At 41.9% G+C, this 16,525-nt stretch overlaps 1 protein-coding gene across 1 annotated transcript in view; it reads left to right on the forward strand.

The window, feature by feature from the left end:
* Positions 1-16,287, forward strand: part of cdh2 (cadherin 2, type 1, N-cadherin (neuronal)) — a 57,622-nt gene extending 41,335 nt beyond the window's left edge. Inside the window, exons 6-16 of the mRNA XM_019262207.2 lie at positions 136-280; positions 596-768; positions 2,083-2,220; positions 2,698-2,883; positions 3,487-3,740; positions 4,584-4,726; positions 5,795-6,028; positions 6,835-7,068; positions 7,305-7,444; positions 11,833-11,997; positions 14,725-16,287. Coding sequence (XP_019117752.1) covers positions 136-280; positions 596-768; positions 2,083-2,220; positions 2,698-2,883; positions 3,487-3,740; positions 4,584-4,726; positions 5,795-6,028; positions 6,835-7,068; positions 7,305-7,444; positions 11,833-11,997; positions 14,725-14,931 — 2,019 coding nt within the window. The 3' untranslated portion in view covers positions 14,932-16,287. The remainder of the gene's footprint in view (positions 1-135; positions 281-595; positions 769-2,082; positions 2,221-2,697; positions 2,884-3,486; positions 3,741-4,583; positions 4,727-5,794; positions 6,029-6,834; positions 7,069-7,304; positions 7,445-11,832; positions 11,998-14,724) is intronic.
* Positions 16,288-16,525: the final 238 nt, after the last annotated feature.

Here is a 16,525-nt window from a genome sequence, read left to right on the forward strand (position 1 = left end):
TAGCTGGGTTAATTATCTCAGCAGTTCAGCGCGTGACACTGAGTGAGTGTTGTGCCCCAATGTAATGTTTGAACTGTGGTGAATCATCTGAGCTTGAACAGTGTTACAGTCCAGATGTGTTTGTGTTCCCTCCAGCTGAGAGCTCACGCAGTGGACCTGAACGGCAACCAGGTAGAAAACCCTATTGACATTGTGATCAATGTGATCGACATGAACGACAACAGACCAGAGTTCACTCACCAGATTTGGAACGGCACTGTTCCAGAGGGTTCCAAGCCAGGTAATAATATACTACACAATATACTATATGAAGCCTAGCACAGCTTGATATTGTATGAGCAGCTGATGAGCTGTAGTCTGAGCCTCATGCTGCTATAATGTTAGCAGATCAAACAGCATTGATGGCATTCCTGGGGTGCACTCTTTGTTAACTTTGCTTTTCATGTGTTTGAAGTAATAGGTGGTATTCACAAGAAAGAATATTGGATGTCTATAATAAAAAAACTGTAAATCTAACAGTGTTCTATGCAGTGCTATTAATTTAGCTTCTAACATAAAGATATTTGCATCTTGGCTTGGTCTTTATTTCCCACAGGAACATTTGTTATGACCGTGACATCTGTTGACAAAGACGACCCCAAGACAGCTAATGGGATGCTGCGCTACAAGATCCTGTCTCAGAACCCAGAGAGTCCAACCTCCAATATGTTCACCATCAACAATAAAACAGGAGGCATCATTACTGTGGCGGCAGGCCTGGACAGAGAGGTTTGTCGTTGCTTCTTTTTGTTGCCTTGCATTAGTTTTCTCTCTCTTTACCTTCTTGTATCTCAGCTTTCTTTCTTTTGATTTTATACAGCCTAATCCCTTTTAAGTGCCTGTGAATGTAGACTTATAATAAACAATGGTATCGTCATTTAAAGACTTTAATTAGCAAGGCTATCCATTGTGTTAATGAATTTTCCTTTCCTGTTACAGATGTAGAACAACATGCTCATGTTTATACAAATAGGCTATACATTTTTTTAAATATGGTGACAAAACACAGCATGAGTGTATTTGCTAATATCCAGAATGTCTGAAAACTAATGAGGCAAAGTGAATTTTTCTGATTACCAGCTAAATGAGAAAGTAGAAATGGACTTGGCTGTTTCACACTTATTTACTCCTACAAGGAGGCAGTGTGCATCACCGAGCAGCTAAATGTTTCCCTTCCTTCATTCTCGCCTTCTCCGCCGTTCTTTTTCTAAAGCAGAAGCATTCTCTTTCTCTCTGTTTCCTGTGCTGTAAATGCTTCAACTCTCTGCCATTTAATTGGACCTCATGGTGGTTCGAGAAAATAAATAAAATAATACAGAAAGCTGGAGCCAGTTGGTGAAATTCTAGTGAGGGCAATCTGGCTAGGTGGCCGCTCAATCACTTCCACCCTGGGGCTGCCGTTTTATGTCCACCAGTTGCCACCATGAAAGTAATTTGCCCGACTCTCATTACCTAGCAACTGGTCTGTCACCTGAGTGGCTTTTAATGTGAGGAGTCATTTGTTAGCTTCATGGCAGTGTTCATAGCAAAGGTGCAGGTTTCACACACACAAACTCCCCCATAGAGAATAAATCAGATTTATATAAAACCCACCATTAGTCATCATAATTAAGAAGCCAGCGAGTTCAGATTTGTTTCATTTTAGGTGAACACACAAATACTGATGTGCGTTGAGTACGCAGCTTATTAAGGACACTTGTGAAATCTGCAGTAGTCCATAAATAAATAAATAAATCCTTTTGTTGTTAAAATGTTCAGTTTTTACTGACAATTTGTCAACTCCATGGTCATTTTAAAGGCTGTGGTTTGTGGCAGTGTAGCGTTGAACTTCATTGTATTGACTGTTTTTTTGTTGTTGTTTTTTTTTTTCCAAATGATTTACATAAGATAAAGGTAGATAAATTATTTTAATTATTATTATTGGATCAAATTAAATGCTAATTCAGTGAGTAAAAACACATTCTACGTGGCAAGAGAACTGATGACATTGTTTACAGAAGTGTGTTTTAATCCTGCTATTTCTTCTCTTCCCTTTCCCTGCAGAAAGTGCCTCAGTACACACTGATCATCCAGGCCACTGACATGGAGGGCAACCCCATGTACGGCCTCTCCAACACAGCCACTGCTGTCATCAGAGTCACTGACATTAACGACAACCCACCAGAGTTTACTTCTGAGACGGTAAGAAACAAACTCATATCTGACACATCACAGTAATCTTAGTGCAAGGAAAGCACAGCAAGGACCCCTATTTCACCTCATTGTGGATATATTCACTCAACCGTCACTTCTGCTCACTTACCTAGTTCTGCTTGCCCAGCGTTTCTGAAGCCATACAGATATACAAGTAGCCAGCCACGCGTAAAGTGTTATATCCCCCTCCAAATGTTGACACATGCAACTACGGGGATGTCTACTGGAGTGAAAGAGGCACTTACTGTGCCTGCGAATCACTGAAATTTGTAATGCCACCGTTGTGCTATCAGGGGAGGACAGGGAATGAGATGACCATGACGACATGATAAGTTACCTTAGATGTCTATTTACCCTGGATTGGTCCTGCTGTGCTGTGTGTGGCGGGGCTCCGTGTATTTTCTGCTGCCACAGCAGTATCACTAACAGTGCGCTGCTCTGTACGTTCATGGTTTATTCATGCAGTTTTTCGGCGAGGTGCCTGAAAACCGTGTGAATGTCATTGTGGCCAACCTGACGGTGACTGACAAGGACCAGCCCAACACGCCTGCCTGGAATGCTGTCTACAAAATCACCGGGGGCGACCCCACCGGCAGGTTCTCTGTGCCCACTGATCCGACCACTAACGAGGGCCTGGTAACAGTCGTCAAGGTAAGGCTTCCTCTTCAAACTCCACCCCTTTAATCCCTTAGAGATGCATAGTGAATGTATGTTTATTATACTGAGAAGTTTGTGGGTGGCATTATCTTCCTGTATCCCCTTATATATATTTATTTTTTTATTTGTTTGTTATGCACCGAAATAACAAGGCAAATTTCAAATATTTGGACACCTACTTAATAATCATTTGTTTGAAGAATGAAAGCATACTGTACTGATTAAACTGAAGATCCCTGCAGCAGATTTTTGTCTGTTTTGTAACAGCTGTTAAATGTTATATTAAAACACACTTTTAAAATCCAGAACACATTTTGTATTGACATTGGTTGGCTGCACAGCTCTTACCCCGGCGTTCATGCTGTTGTAGATCCATCAACTGACCACAAAAGGATACAGTCTCTTTATCTCATCTCTTTGTCTATTGTGAGCTTCCACAATAAGGTTTTCTCAGACAAGAGGAAGAAAAAGCTTTAATTCTTTTAGTTGCTGTCTCACCAGTCTCAGATTACCAAAGACGTAATGTTATTTCCTTTTGGGCTCTTTTATTCCGCATTTTGATACGTGACTCACAGTGCGTAATACTCTCTTTTGCAGCCTATCGACTATGAAATCAGTAGGACGTATGTGCTGACAGTGGAAGCAAGGAATGAGGTTCCCCTGGCCAGAGGCATCCATTCTCCTCGTCAGTCCACCGCCACCGTCTCCATCAGAGTGATGGATCTCAACGAGAGTCCCTACTTCGAGCCCAACCCCAAACTCATTAGACTGGAGGAGGGAATGTTGCCCGAGTCAATGCTGACCACGTTTACTGCACAGGACCCTGATCGCTTCATGCAGCAAAGCATCAGGTAGCTTTTACAGTAAAAAGGAAAGGGTTGAGTGCTGCATGATTGAAAGTTTACTCACGAGTCTCAGATGTGGAAAATTTGAAGAATTTGCCGAGCCTATAAAGTTAGCTTCATTTCCTTGAATCTGTTATCCCCTGTTATCCAGCACAGATGTTTAAATCACACGTTTTATCACACATAAGGTGAAATAATTGGCATCAAACCAGCAGTGAGAATGCTGGTAGGTGTATCACTGATTACACAGTGCTCTATGCATGAAACAGGAGTGACATACTGGGTTAAGATGACTTGCCATCCTCGCCACGTTCACTCTTTCTCAAATAACACTGTCGCCAGCATGTCTCCATCTCATTCTTGTTGAACAAGCTCTGTTTTTTTCCTTTTTGTCATCAGACGTCTTGCCTCACAGCTGTTTGGCTCTGGAAGAGTTTATCTGCCAGAAAAACAGTCCATGTGAAAAAAAGCTAGTTTTGTAATTCCACGGTTTGTCCTACAAATTAGTTTGAGATACTGGTAACAACAAGCCAGTTTGGCCTCCCCTGTGAGGCTGCTCTCAAAAGATGGAATAATTATGTAAAATGCATGACGGCTGAAATATTTATTCCGTGTAAATAAATAAAAACAAAAGCATTGTTAGAAGAAAGACACGCCAACATGGAAATTGAGACTAAATTCAGCAGCAAGATTTTCTTCTGCAGAAAACAGAATTGAACATTTTTAAACTTTCTCACTACATTTATATTTTAAAAAAAGAACTTGCACATAATGCCAGGCTGAAAATTCAGCTTCATGTGATTACTCAGGGTTATTAATCACTGTGTAAACTTCTTTTTTTCCCTTCAGATACTCCAAGCTCTCAGATCCAGCCAACTGGCTAAGGATTGACCCGAATACTGGCCGTATCACAACAATTGCCATTTTGGACAGAGAGTCACCATTTGTGAAGAACAGTTTGTACAATGCAACATTCCTGGCTACTGACAGCGGTATGTAACCATTCAATTGGTACTGCAGTTGCCAAAAATACCTTTCTGAGCTCCTCCTGATGCACCAGTTACATGGTCTAGGTGTTTTAGCCAGGCTGTTACACAAGCACTCTATTCCAGGCCATTATTGTTAGAGCATTCAGGAGGACTTAATGCCACCTTTTCAAAAGGAAGCCTAGCGAATGTCTAACGTAGCCTACCTCTCAAAGGTCAATCTTCCACCTAGAATCACTTTGACTCCCTCTGTGATGTTTTTCACCTGAAACAAGTGCACAAATGCGCCGTATCTGTTTAAAAAGAGAGAGAGAGAAAAAGAAAACTATCTCAGTTACAGCGACAAAGACGTCCTCCATGCTTGAAGGTCAACCTTGTACCAGGCACTTGGCATGTCTGGAACACTGACCACCTTAGTTGAAGGTTAATGTGCTAGCCATCCCAGAACCATCCAGCATGTGGATATATTCACCTCTTCCTTGCACTGGCGGGATTTACCTCTGTTCAGGTTTACCCTGTTCTGCGGAGCATAGCTTAGGCCAATAGGCTTAAAAACTCTACCAATAAAGAGGTTTCTCAGCATTAATGGGTCAGGATTGGATGACTAGCTCCTTTGAGCGTGGCCTGAATGGTAAAAAAGCCTCTTAGCTGAGTGAATACATAGAGGAGCCTGAGAGGAGCGACAGTGGGCTCTGTTTGTCTGCTTTAGTATTCCCATCCCGCGTCCTTCGTCAGGAAGACGTTCTTCAGGCGCGTGTGCACACACACACACCTACACACTACCCAAATGATTCTGATATCTTTCTCTTTCTGTCTACCTCCTCACTTGAGATTAGATTCTCAGATCAGTATGCAGTTTGGAAGGGTCTTCTCCCACTGGACTAAATAGCTGCTTAAAGCATGAGACTTAGAATAAAGTTCATACTTTACTTGTGTGTTTTGACTGCATAATGAGAGACAGCATTTCAATATTATATATTCCTATCCATATATACATTTGTTAAAAATGCCTCTTTTTTTCCCCCCATAAATATGTATATGCTTAGTGTGTGTTTCATCTTTTGACCCATGTAGGTGTACCTCCAGCAAGTGGCACAGGTACTCTCCAGATCTACCTGCTGGATATCAACGACAACGCTCCCAAGGTTTTCCCACAGGAGGCAGAGATATGTCAAAAACCAGAGCCAAATGCCATCAACATCACTGCGGTTGATGGAGACCTGAACCCAAACGCTGGGCCTTTTGCCTTTGAATTAGCCCACCGGCCCGCTGATGTTAGGAGAAACTGGACCATCACAAGAATCAGCGGTAAGTTACAGATCACGCACACAATTTTATCGTCTTGGCATTGATTCAGCTGTTAGCCTGTATTTGTTGAGAGGGGAAGATGGCTCTTTTCAGCATTTTTTTTAGTTCGTGACATTTAATAATTAGAAAGAAAAGAGCAAAATATCTAACAATATAACATTTAGATGACTGTTGTTTGGTAATTAAAGCCTGAGACTTTGATCTGTGATCCTTCTGAGCAACCCTCAGGAAAACGTGTAAATAACACACTGCAACAGGGGTCAGGTAGCACCGGGACCGACACTATAATCTGTTAACATTACCTAAATGTCATTAATTGCTTATGCTAATTTGAACTAAAACATTACTGGAATATCTAATTTGTTGTTTGTTAGCTATTAAGATATTGCACGTTGAAAAGCAGTGAATATATCTTAATAGGATAATGCATTTGGATTATCACTGCTGGGAATTTAGCCTAAGCAGCATTATCAAAAAGGTATTCAGTAGATTTATAAGCTCCGAATGTAAATCCTGACCATGTTTTGGATTAGATGTGCTGATGCAACTTCCAGGTATGAATTTATGCTGCATATTTGTGGTAATAGGGAGTGTAATCACACTGTGAACACAGTCTGTACAAACACATATTCAGAGTTTTGATCTAATCCCCTCTCAAAGGCTCTTCTTCTAAAGCAACATGCTGTTATATTGTTAAACACACTGAACAACTTCATTTCTTGTCCCTCTACATATGTATTTGCTCTGATGAGGAGCCAGTGTGGATCACTCTCTCACCTCGGTCTTTTGTCCTCCTCATCTCTCAGGTGACTATGCTCAGATGAGCCTGAAGATTGGCTTCCTTGAAAGTGGTATCTATGAGATCCCAATCATAATCACAGACTCAGGCAACCTGCCTATGTCCAACACCTCCTATCTGCGGATTAAAGTGTGCCAGTGCGACATCAATGGGGACTGCACTGACCAGCAGCACATCATGGCTGCCGGCCTGGGCACTGGTGCCATCATCGCCATTCTCCTCTGTATCATCATTCTTCTCAGTGAGTGTCTCAGTGCCTCGCCTCAAACAGCACATCACACGAACACAGGCGGGGATTATAAAGAGAGCTAAACATTATCCGAGATACCGCTAGATTACTGTAGGATTACCAAAAAAGATAGCCTTGATCAGGCCCGCATCCAAGCTCTAAAACATCGGATCCGATTACACTTGTATGAAAATATGTAAGTTAATATGTTTTGTAATAAGAGATATCTCTCTCTGCCTGTCTGTCAGTTCTCGTGCTGCTGTTTGTGGTGTGGATGAAGCGTCGCGATAAGGAACGGCAGGCCAAGCAGCTTCTCATCGATCCCGAGGATGACGTGAGAGACAACATTCTCAAGTACGATGAGGAAGGTGGAGGAGAGGAGGATCAGGTAAGAATGATTTGGTAAACACAAACGGGGCAGATTCCTTTACAACAAAAAGGCGCGGAAACAACAAAAAAAAAATTTTTTTTCCTCTAAGCGACCGTTCTGCATTAACGCAATTGTTTTACCAAAGCCTGAATCCCAGCCAAGATTTAGCAACATTTGAATCAGAATCTGATCACACTTGCTTCCTTATCTTGATTGTTGTCAAACCTGTGCAATCCTGACATCCAGATAAGCGTACATGTTTACGAACTTTAACTGAGTATTACTTAATGGGACAAGAATATTCACATATGTGAAGAAACTGTAAATATTCTGTTCTGGACCTTTGTGGCCACACAGACTTGTTTTTGCACTGCTGCTTCTGTTTAGATATTATTTATTATCATTATAGGACTTTAGCGTGTTAAATTATACAAAGGTAGGGATCATAAAAAGTATTATTCTGGTTTCAGCAGTGGAATTTAGTCGTCCATGCTGGTACTAGTATAGAAAAATGTCCCAGCCCTACATGAAGATGCACAGTGTTTTTAAAGGGTGACATCAGGCCAGTGTGGGGTCTTTGTTACGGAGAAACATTCAGGTCACATCTGCAGTATGCAGCAGCAGTTTCTGTATAACTGAAGCAACATAGGGACAAAGAGGACCACCTACAATCTTCCAGCAAGCATACAAACACTTACAATGCATTCTTTCCAGTGTTAGTCCTGCTCATTATGCTGCTCCTAGACACTTTACGGCCATTCACAGCATGGCACTTTCATTGTGGACTGGAAATAGTACCATTTTCCTAGAAAAGGGGGGCTGGGAATCAAAATTTGGAATCAATAAAGCAAACACATTTTATCCAAACAATTCTGGAAATATTGGAAGTGTTTCCTCAACTGGAACTGGTTCCTGCTTCACAACACTAACACACACACACGCACACAATATAAATATAGTGCCACAGGCATCAATAAAGGCACATGTCTTTACCCCCCTGCACTGATCACGCACACAGACACAAATTCAATTGTCCTAATGACCCCTTGTTAACAGAACAGAACCATTTCATAAAAAACGGCAGTAATATACCAAATGGGCTATTTTCTTGCCACTGGATGAAGTGCTCTGGTGGCTTAGGTAGAGCAGAAATGAGCAGGAGACCCCGGTATGACCCAGCAAAGTGCCAAATTAGCCTCGGAGACTTGTAATTGGTAAGCTGATGTCATTTGGAGATAGACATCTGCTGTGGCACTATAATGAAGCTCTGTCCAACGTAACAATATGACTGGAAAGCCATTACACATCAGCCCGGTGATTAAGCAGGAGGGATTGCACACACTTGTGTATTCACTTCCTCGCTTTCACACACAAAATGCACAGACTTGTGAACCGGAACGTGTTGAAAAGGAAACATGATATAACACCCCTCAAAGGCAAACGAGCGGCCGCAGCAATTTATTGAGGGAAAACAAGCTTCCATTTTTGAGTGGTGCAGGGGAGGGAAGGGCGCCAGGAGAAAATGGTCTTGTCTGCGGAATCGGGGGAGTCAGTGTTGGGTAAAAAATGGCCCTTAGTTTCCCGGCGATGTGGTCTTTATAATGCCCACCTCTGTTCTCCCTATCTCCCGCTGGGGAGGAAATTGAAGTGTCAGACCATTGGGCGCTCTCAGAGTATATGATTTTAGTTGCTCCTGCCATTGCCCTGGTTTGTATTGGTTTGTGAAGCACTCATTTCATCAAAGGCAGACAGCTGATCAGGCTGCGCTCCCCGGACATGGAAAAAATAATGCAGGAATAACAGCAAATTGAGAAGTTGTCGTGCGCAGGTTTGCAGGTGAAAAAGATAAAATGCAAGAGACAGATGAGTCATCTGCTGCTTCAAATAACCTCTGAATAATTTGATGCACATTAACCTTAGACAGCGTGGCTTTGGAGGCATGCTTTGAAAAATGTTTTGATTTATTTTTCAATCCCATGCAGTAAGTGAAACAAAATGAGTCAGACCTGTTTACACACAGAGCATAAGTGCCTCATGTATTTGTCACCGGAGACAAAAACAGGTTAAACATGTCAGAGGAACTGTAACATCGCTAATTTTATCTCAGTCATCGCAATATGGGACTTATTTTTTTTACTTTTGGCCATTATTTAAATTATAATAACAATATATACATATAATAATAAGAATGCTTTCTTTATATACCATCTTTACAAAGTGCTTTAACAGACAAAGCACAGGATACTCAAGACAACAACAGAGAGCCAGGCACTGCCAAGCATCCAGACAAAGGCCAGGCAAAATGAAGATTTAAGAACACAGCAGAGGGAAGACACTGATGATGAGCGATAAGGATGGCGAGAGCAGTAGCCATTAAGAAACATGACAATATAAATAAATGCCAAAATAGAAGAGAATAAAGGCCATAAAAGCATTAAGATAAATGAATGCATTAATAAAATAAAGCAAAAACAATAAAAAAAAGACCAGATTACATAAAAGCAAGTCCATAAAAATGAGTTTTATTCAAAGTCACTGATTCTTCTTTTAAGCTTTTAAGCCTTTCAAATGTTTATTCTCCTTCTTGCCAAGAGTTATGATATGGTAAATATGAAGCGTAGCTTAGCATAAAGACTGGGAAACGTGGGAAACAGCTTTGTCCAAATCTGTTTACTAGCGCCTCTACTTCTATTTTTTTGTGCTAAGATGAGCTAACCCGCCTGCTGGCCCCCGCCTTACATTCAACAGAGCGTCAAGAGAGTTATAGAAGTGAGTCAGGAGAGTGATCTTCTCATCTAATTCTTGGCAAGATGGCAAAAAAGCAAATTTCCTGAAATGTCAAACTTATTGTTCTGAGACATTAGCCAAAAGGGAACTCACCCAAAAGTCAGCAATAATCCGTCATTGTACAGGAAACCTGCGTGTGCTCGCAACTAGCCTCCAAACAAAGGTCAAACCTGTACCTGGAAGCCTCTATAAAACAAAATATGTGTATAAATATAACCTGCATGATCATCAACATTTTCAGTGTTGCTGCTTTCCCAGATTCCAGGAAGAAAAAATTGCATATACAGTTATTTACAGTCTGAATTGTGGCAAAAACCATTAAAATAATGACCTCAGCTCTGTTTTCAATTGCTCAGCTGTGTCTCACAAGGCTTTGCGATGCTCAGCCTGCCATGTTTTGAATGTGGGTCATGAGTGCCACGGGCAGCCATTTCACCAGGCCGGTGTACGTGTGAGGAGTCAATTCCCTGAAGGGGGCTGGTATGTCATTAGACCTTCCTGCTTAGTTCAGCCATTATACGGCTCTGTTGCAATTCCTGTCACCAGCTCCTGACCCCTCCGGTGTGTGACCTCAGAAGGTCGAATCAGGAGTCAAACTGAAATGGACCAAAGATGATGGATGGCGTTGTTGCGTGATGTGCGATGACCGGCGTTCTTTTCCCGTTTGCCTCGAGGGTTACTGTCATTCCCTGCGAAATCAAATTACACATGAATAATCAATGTGTTTGTCTTAGATCTGAGATGAGACCTATTAGCATGGAGTCGAGTAGGTGTTTGTCAAGTTCCCACGTTGTGTTTGTTATTCTGAGTTGTTTGTGCATCATCACAGGGTTTATATTTATTCTCATGTTTATTTTTACATTGGAGAGTCTGCAGCCTCTTTTTTCTCGTGTGCTAGGGGTGAGTGTGCATGCGTCTGTGTGTGTATGTACATGTGCAACTGAGCAAAGACAATTTTGAAGGGGGATATTAGAGATGGATGGATTACTGAAAATCTTCTAAAGAGGGACAATCCATCATGCACGCTTATTAGGCACACACCCTGATTCTCAAACGGCATTTTCTCCATCACATCTGCCGTCACCGTGATACCATCCAGTCATTCAACTCACCGCAGCTTCTTTTTCACTCCCGACTCCTTTTCTCTCCTCACTCTTTCTCCTCCTCCTCCTTCCTCGCCCATGACTTTGCACAAACTGCGAGCCATTCAGGTTGCCTTGGTAATGTTAATAGGATTAGCAATGGCTTATGCATATCCACCATCCCGTGTCTGGGCATTGATTAGAGCAAAACAGTCGCCTGCACATCCTTCGTGCAGCACGCCGCAAAAGTACAAACACTCTGCAGCGTATGATGTGGTCCTCAGCCCGGTCCCCCTCAGTGCTGGCTCTTTTTAACGTGTCAAATTGTCCCTGGGCTTGTGCTTCACAGACAAGAAGATTAAAGTTTCCCATGTGCTCCCTCAACTCTTCCCGCTGCAGTCTAACTTTAAAATCTGGTCCACTCAGTTGAACTTCTCTTACTCTGTACAGCACAGGATATGTATTTAAATAAGCACACTCGGTGTGAGGCCTCATCACGCTGCTCAGCTGACTCCCATCTGTCTATGTGTTCCCTAGGATTACGACCTGAGCCAGCTCCAGCAGCCGGACACGATAGAGCCTGATGCCATCAAGCCGGTTGGAATCCGCCGTCTAGACGAGAGACCCCTCCACCCTGAGCCACAGTACCCCATGAGGTCAGCAGCACCCCACCCCGGAGACATCGGAGACTTCATCAACGAGGTAAACTCACCGTCCAGCAAGAGCGTGGAGTTATTACAATAAAAAAATACGATTCTTGTGATTACGGTGAATCAAATCCTAGAAGAGCTGAAATGAAAAGGATCAGTGGTGTCAGAAAGCTTGAATTTCATTTTCAAGCCGAATGACTTTCTTATAATCAACTTGTATCTAAATAAACAATTTGGTTCATACGACTCGGTATTAAGCAGTTGTGCGCCGCCTTGTCGTGCGAGTGAGGGGAAAAAAAAAATACTTTAAATTAAATCAATTATTATTGGAATTGTTTTCATCTCTTCCCAGCAGAAAGTTTTCTCATCTCACATATATCCGCTCAGACACGCAGAAAGCCCAAAAAAAGTACATGATGCTAATTCACTTAGATATAATTGTTTTTCTCCTCACTTTCTGCCAAAGTAGAGTTATAGATGTGTCAGCATAGAAATGGAAGATGAGAGAAGCAATACATTGGCTTTCTATCGGAGTGCACTGTTCAGAGTGCCCTCATTTGCCTGAGGCCATCATTGACTCCAGCATGAAGGGAGAATGTAAAATGAAAAGAGCGGTCATGTATTTTTCACGAGCTCCAACAGACAAGAGTTTCACAGCATTACAAATGGAGTTCTCTCCTAGTTTTTTGGATGGCGCCCATGTTTTTAGATTAGAACTCGCTCTTTCAGCTCTGCTCCGCAACCATCTATCTCTCAGATCCCTTAACCCAGGCACCGCTCATGTTCACCCTCGCCACGTCTCATGAATACACCTAATATACACTTGACTTAACAGCTGATATTGAGTGGAATTTAATTTTCTTTTCTTTTTTTTTCTTTTTGCGCTGCTCAACGGAGGAACCGTTTCTCAGTGCGCACCGTTCGTCATCAGACTTGTCATTTTAATGTTCTCTCAAGACCTCAGAGAGGTTTCAAGTGTTGAACGTCCTGACCCAGAAAACGCTCGCTGCAACCAGGCAGCGTTGATCTGTTTTTAGTCCCAGATTTGACTGTCGCTGCAGCTCAGTCATGGTAGCTCCAGAGCTCACACGGAGCTGGAATCTGACCCAACTGATAAGGGATGGCTGCCAGAGGAGCACAGAGACAGGGAGGGAGGGAGGGAGGGAAGAGGAAGGGGGTCTGATCTCCATCCTGTAATGTGCCCACGCCCCGGGAGCTTTTGGCTCTTAATTAAATTACAGGGACAAAAAAAAAAAAAAAAAAATTAGGTTTAGCATAAGGACTTTAACCTCACAGTCAAACAAACGTCAATTAGTCAGCTACTGGTCTGTTCCCACAGAAGAGGGGGGGTAACATTAGATACATGACCTCTGTTGGTCACAGGTGGACACAGCTCCACAGAGCTGAAGTGATTGCCTTCATTGTTTTGCATAGTGCCTCGTTTCAGCCCTGGCAAGGTTGTCTCTGAATAGAAATACCAGTGGGTTTTTATTACCGTTCTCTTTTGTTATCTGGGACAGAGTGACTCCAAAAAGTGGGGAGAGTTCACCATTTCGCTGAAAGTCGTGATTGTCTCACGCACAGTGGATGACTCAGTTATAATGAAATTACGAGGCTGAGTTCTGTGATTGACTAACCTTATGAAACTGCCAGCGTTTTGGTTGTAGATGGAAGGAGGCTATAACCAGCAGAGCAATTATGGTTGTAATTGTAATGAACGATCCATCTGTCATATTTCCCACCAAATGATCAGCACCACAGCCCTGAGCAAATACTTAACGAAAGCTAACAAGTGGAAAATAATCACTAAGTGCCCAGGCACTTTAATTCAATCCATCTTTTTATTTGAAAGCGTTTCAGCTCTATAATAGCAGCGCAGAGGAAACTATAAATCTTCGACAAGTTCCAAATGAGCTGAGGTCTCGTTTCTGTGTGTTCTGCTGCTCCACTTCTGTTAATTCATTTATTATTTGTTATTTGTTGGGTACCTAAGTTGTGACGATAAGAGGGAGAAACCAGGCTTGCATCCAATGTGGTTCATAGCCAAAGCACATCTCAACTCCTAGATTAGCAATCCATCAAGTCTCCTGAGTCCCGTTAGGGTATGGGGCTGCAAATCAATAACAGTCCATGAGGACCTCTCATGACGCTGTGAGGATTCCTAGGAATGCCGAGCACAATCTTCAAAATAGAACCAACCTCACCAGCACCGAGAGATAAAACAGAGAGACACGCACGAGTGGCAAACACACGCACGCTCCTCATCTCCGCCTCTGTTGAGCTCAGTGCTTACTGCTTGGGTTTAGGCAGGAGTTAGATAAATATGATATATTAAACATACTGCTATCTAGATTCTAGATGGCAAAGTATCAGTGCTGGAGTTGTACTGGCTGTCGAAGGCCGTTGGAAGAGAGACGGGCGGTTTGCGCAGGGGTCAGCGGGGAAAGTGGAGATGATCCCAGTCTTCTGAGGCTGCTGGTCATGCTCAATCTTGGCTTTTGATCAAGGAGCTACAGCTAATCCTACATCCAAGAAACATCAGGAGACTCCCGACTAAAAACACAGAGGAAACTCACAGGAACACTCGAGCCTGATGAATCTTATTTCCTGAACAAGCGGAGGTAGAGCCACTGGCTGGTTTCCGGATAGATTACTTAGTTTGTGTGCAGCAGCAGGGGAGAGCGAGTTGCGTTGACGTGGGCTCCGTCCTTATTGCAGATGGTGTGCAGAGGTGGCTTAATTTTCTCAACTAACTGTGTCTTCATTTCCTTCTGTACAGGGACTGAAGGCAGCAGACAACGACCCCACCGCTCCTCCCTACGACTCCCTGCTAGTGTTCGACTACGAGGGCAGCGGCTCCACAGCCGGCTCCCTAAGCTCCCTCAACTCCTCCAGCAGCGGGGGCGACCAGGACTACGATTACCTCAACGACTGGGGCCCTCGCTTTAGAAAACTGGCAGACATGTACGGTGGAAGTGATGAGTAGGACACACAGCCACTCCTCGAAGGATGAAAAAGATGAGGAAAAAAAAAGAGGAAAAAAGAGAGATTTCCTGTTGATGGACATGGACAGCTTCTGATATTCCCTGAGAGACGGAACTGTGACAGAAAAGAAACAAAAAAAATAAACAATGATTCAGAAATTTTTTTCAAAAACAACCAACCTAGGCTTATTGTTGTAGTCTACGCATACATATGCTTGTTGAAAGCTTAGGCATAGGCTGTGGTCCAGTTATGGCGGATGTGGGAGGGAACACTGGTGGACTGTCACCACTTGGATTGTTGGTATTGAATGCGCTCAGTTACACTTGAATTTCACAGTACAGAAGCACTGGGATATAATGTGCCTTTTTGTACATTTTTTTGGATCTAAATGATTAGTTTTATGTTCAAGGCTTTAATGGTACTGACTTTTGGAGTGATTTCAAACAAAGTATGTTACACTCTGGTATGCTTCTACATGCTTTTTTTCTTTGGTTACACAATGCTCCTGTTTGTTGAAGATTATTTAAATAAACTACAAAGACGAAGAAATGAAGGATCACCTGTTAGCTTGGATTGAAGGAAAAACAATTAAGAGCAGCACTGTACAGTACGCTAGACTTCTAGACTTTTTCACTAAAAAATTAAAATTATGCAGCTGGTTGCAAATAAAGGGAGTTATGAATCATACTTTTGTAGCAGATTTTTTTCCTTTTTTTTCTGAAGTGATGTAGTATTTTACAAAAACAACAAAAAAAAAATGTTCTGGTCTAATCTATGTACACTTCATTTTGCCTTAGTCATCATCTGATATTTTCAAGTTTTACTTCACTGTAAAAAGATGTGTGTACATAATGTTTTTGTTTTTTTTTCTTTATCTTTTTTTTTTTCTTTTGATGTAGTATATGAAAAAGTGCAAAAAGTTCCAAACTTGTAAATGTATAATTTGGACTACAAATTCAAGTTTTTTGCATGTTTTTATCTTTTCATGACGGCAAAAATGGAAGAAAAAAAAAATGTTGTTTCCCAAATTTATTTACAAAGTGAAAAAAAAATAAAAATAAAAATCTGGGTGACATTAAATGTGTAGAAGTTAAGAGAGTTTTTTGTATAAAACATGAAAAAAAAAAAACACATAGATAAAAATTGAAAAGTAGTGATCTTGTCAGCACAACTGTTGAATTTGTACCAAAAAGGGGGAGGGCGGGGTGGGATGACACGCTAGGCACTAATTACTGAATCAGCTTTAAGACTGGAAAAGGTTTTGGACTTAAGCCTTGTGGATAACCATGTGTACTGGAAAACAAATTATACATCTCTGACCCCAACCATCCAAATAAAATGCTAATTTTGGAGCTAAAAAAACTGCCTCTTTATTTATTTGTTCTTACTCAAACGCAGCTCTGTTGCAGAGGCTTAATTAGATTGCGAATTATGCAATCTATCTCTCAAAGGACAATAACTTTAAATAAAAAAATAGTTAATTGTACAACGCTTTACCAGAGGGGAGAATAAATCATTTATACGCTTTATTTATTTGTTGTTTACACATATCGCGTAAACGCTTGAGGCTCACACACGTCCGTAGATGATAAGTT

Source organism: Larimichthys crocea, chromosome II (assembly GCF_000972845.2).
Source record: "Larimichthys crocea isolate SSNF chromosome II, L_crocea_2.0, whole genome shotgun sequence".
Lineage (NCBI taxonomy): Eukaryota > Metazoa > Chordata > Actinopteri > Sciaenidae > Larimichthys > Larimichthys crocea.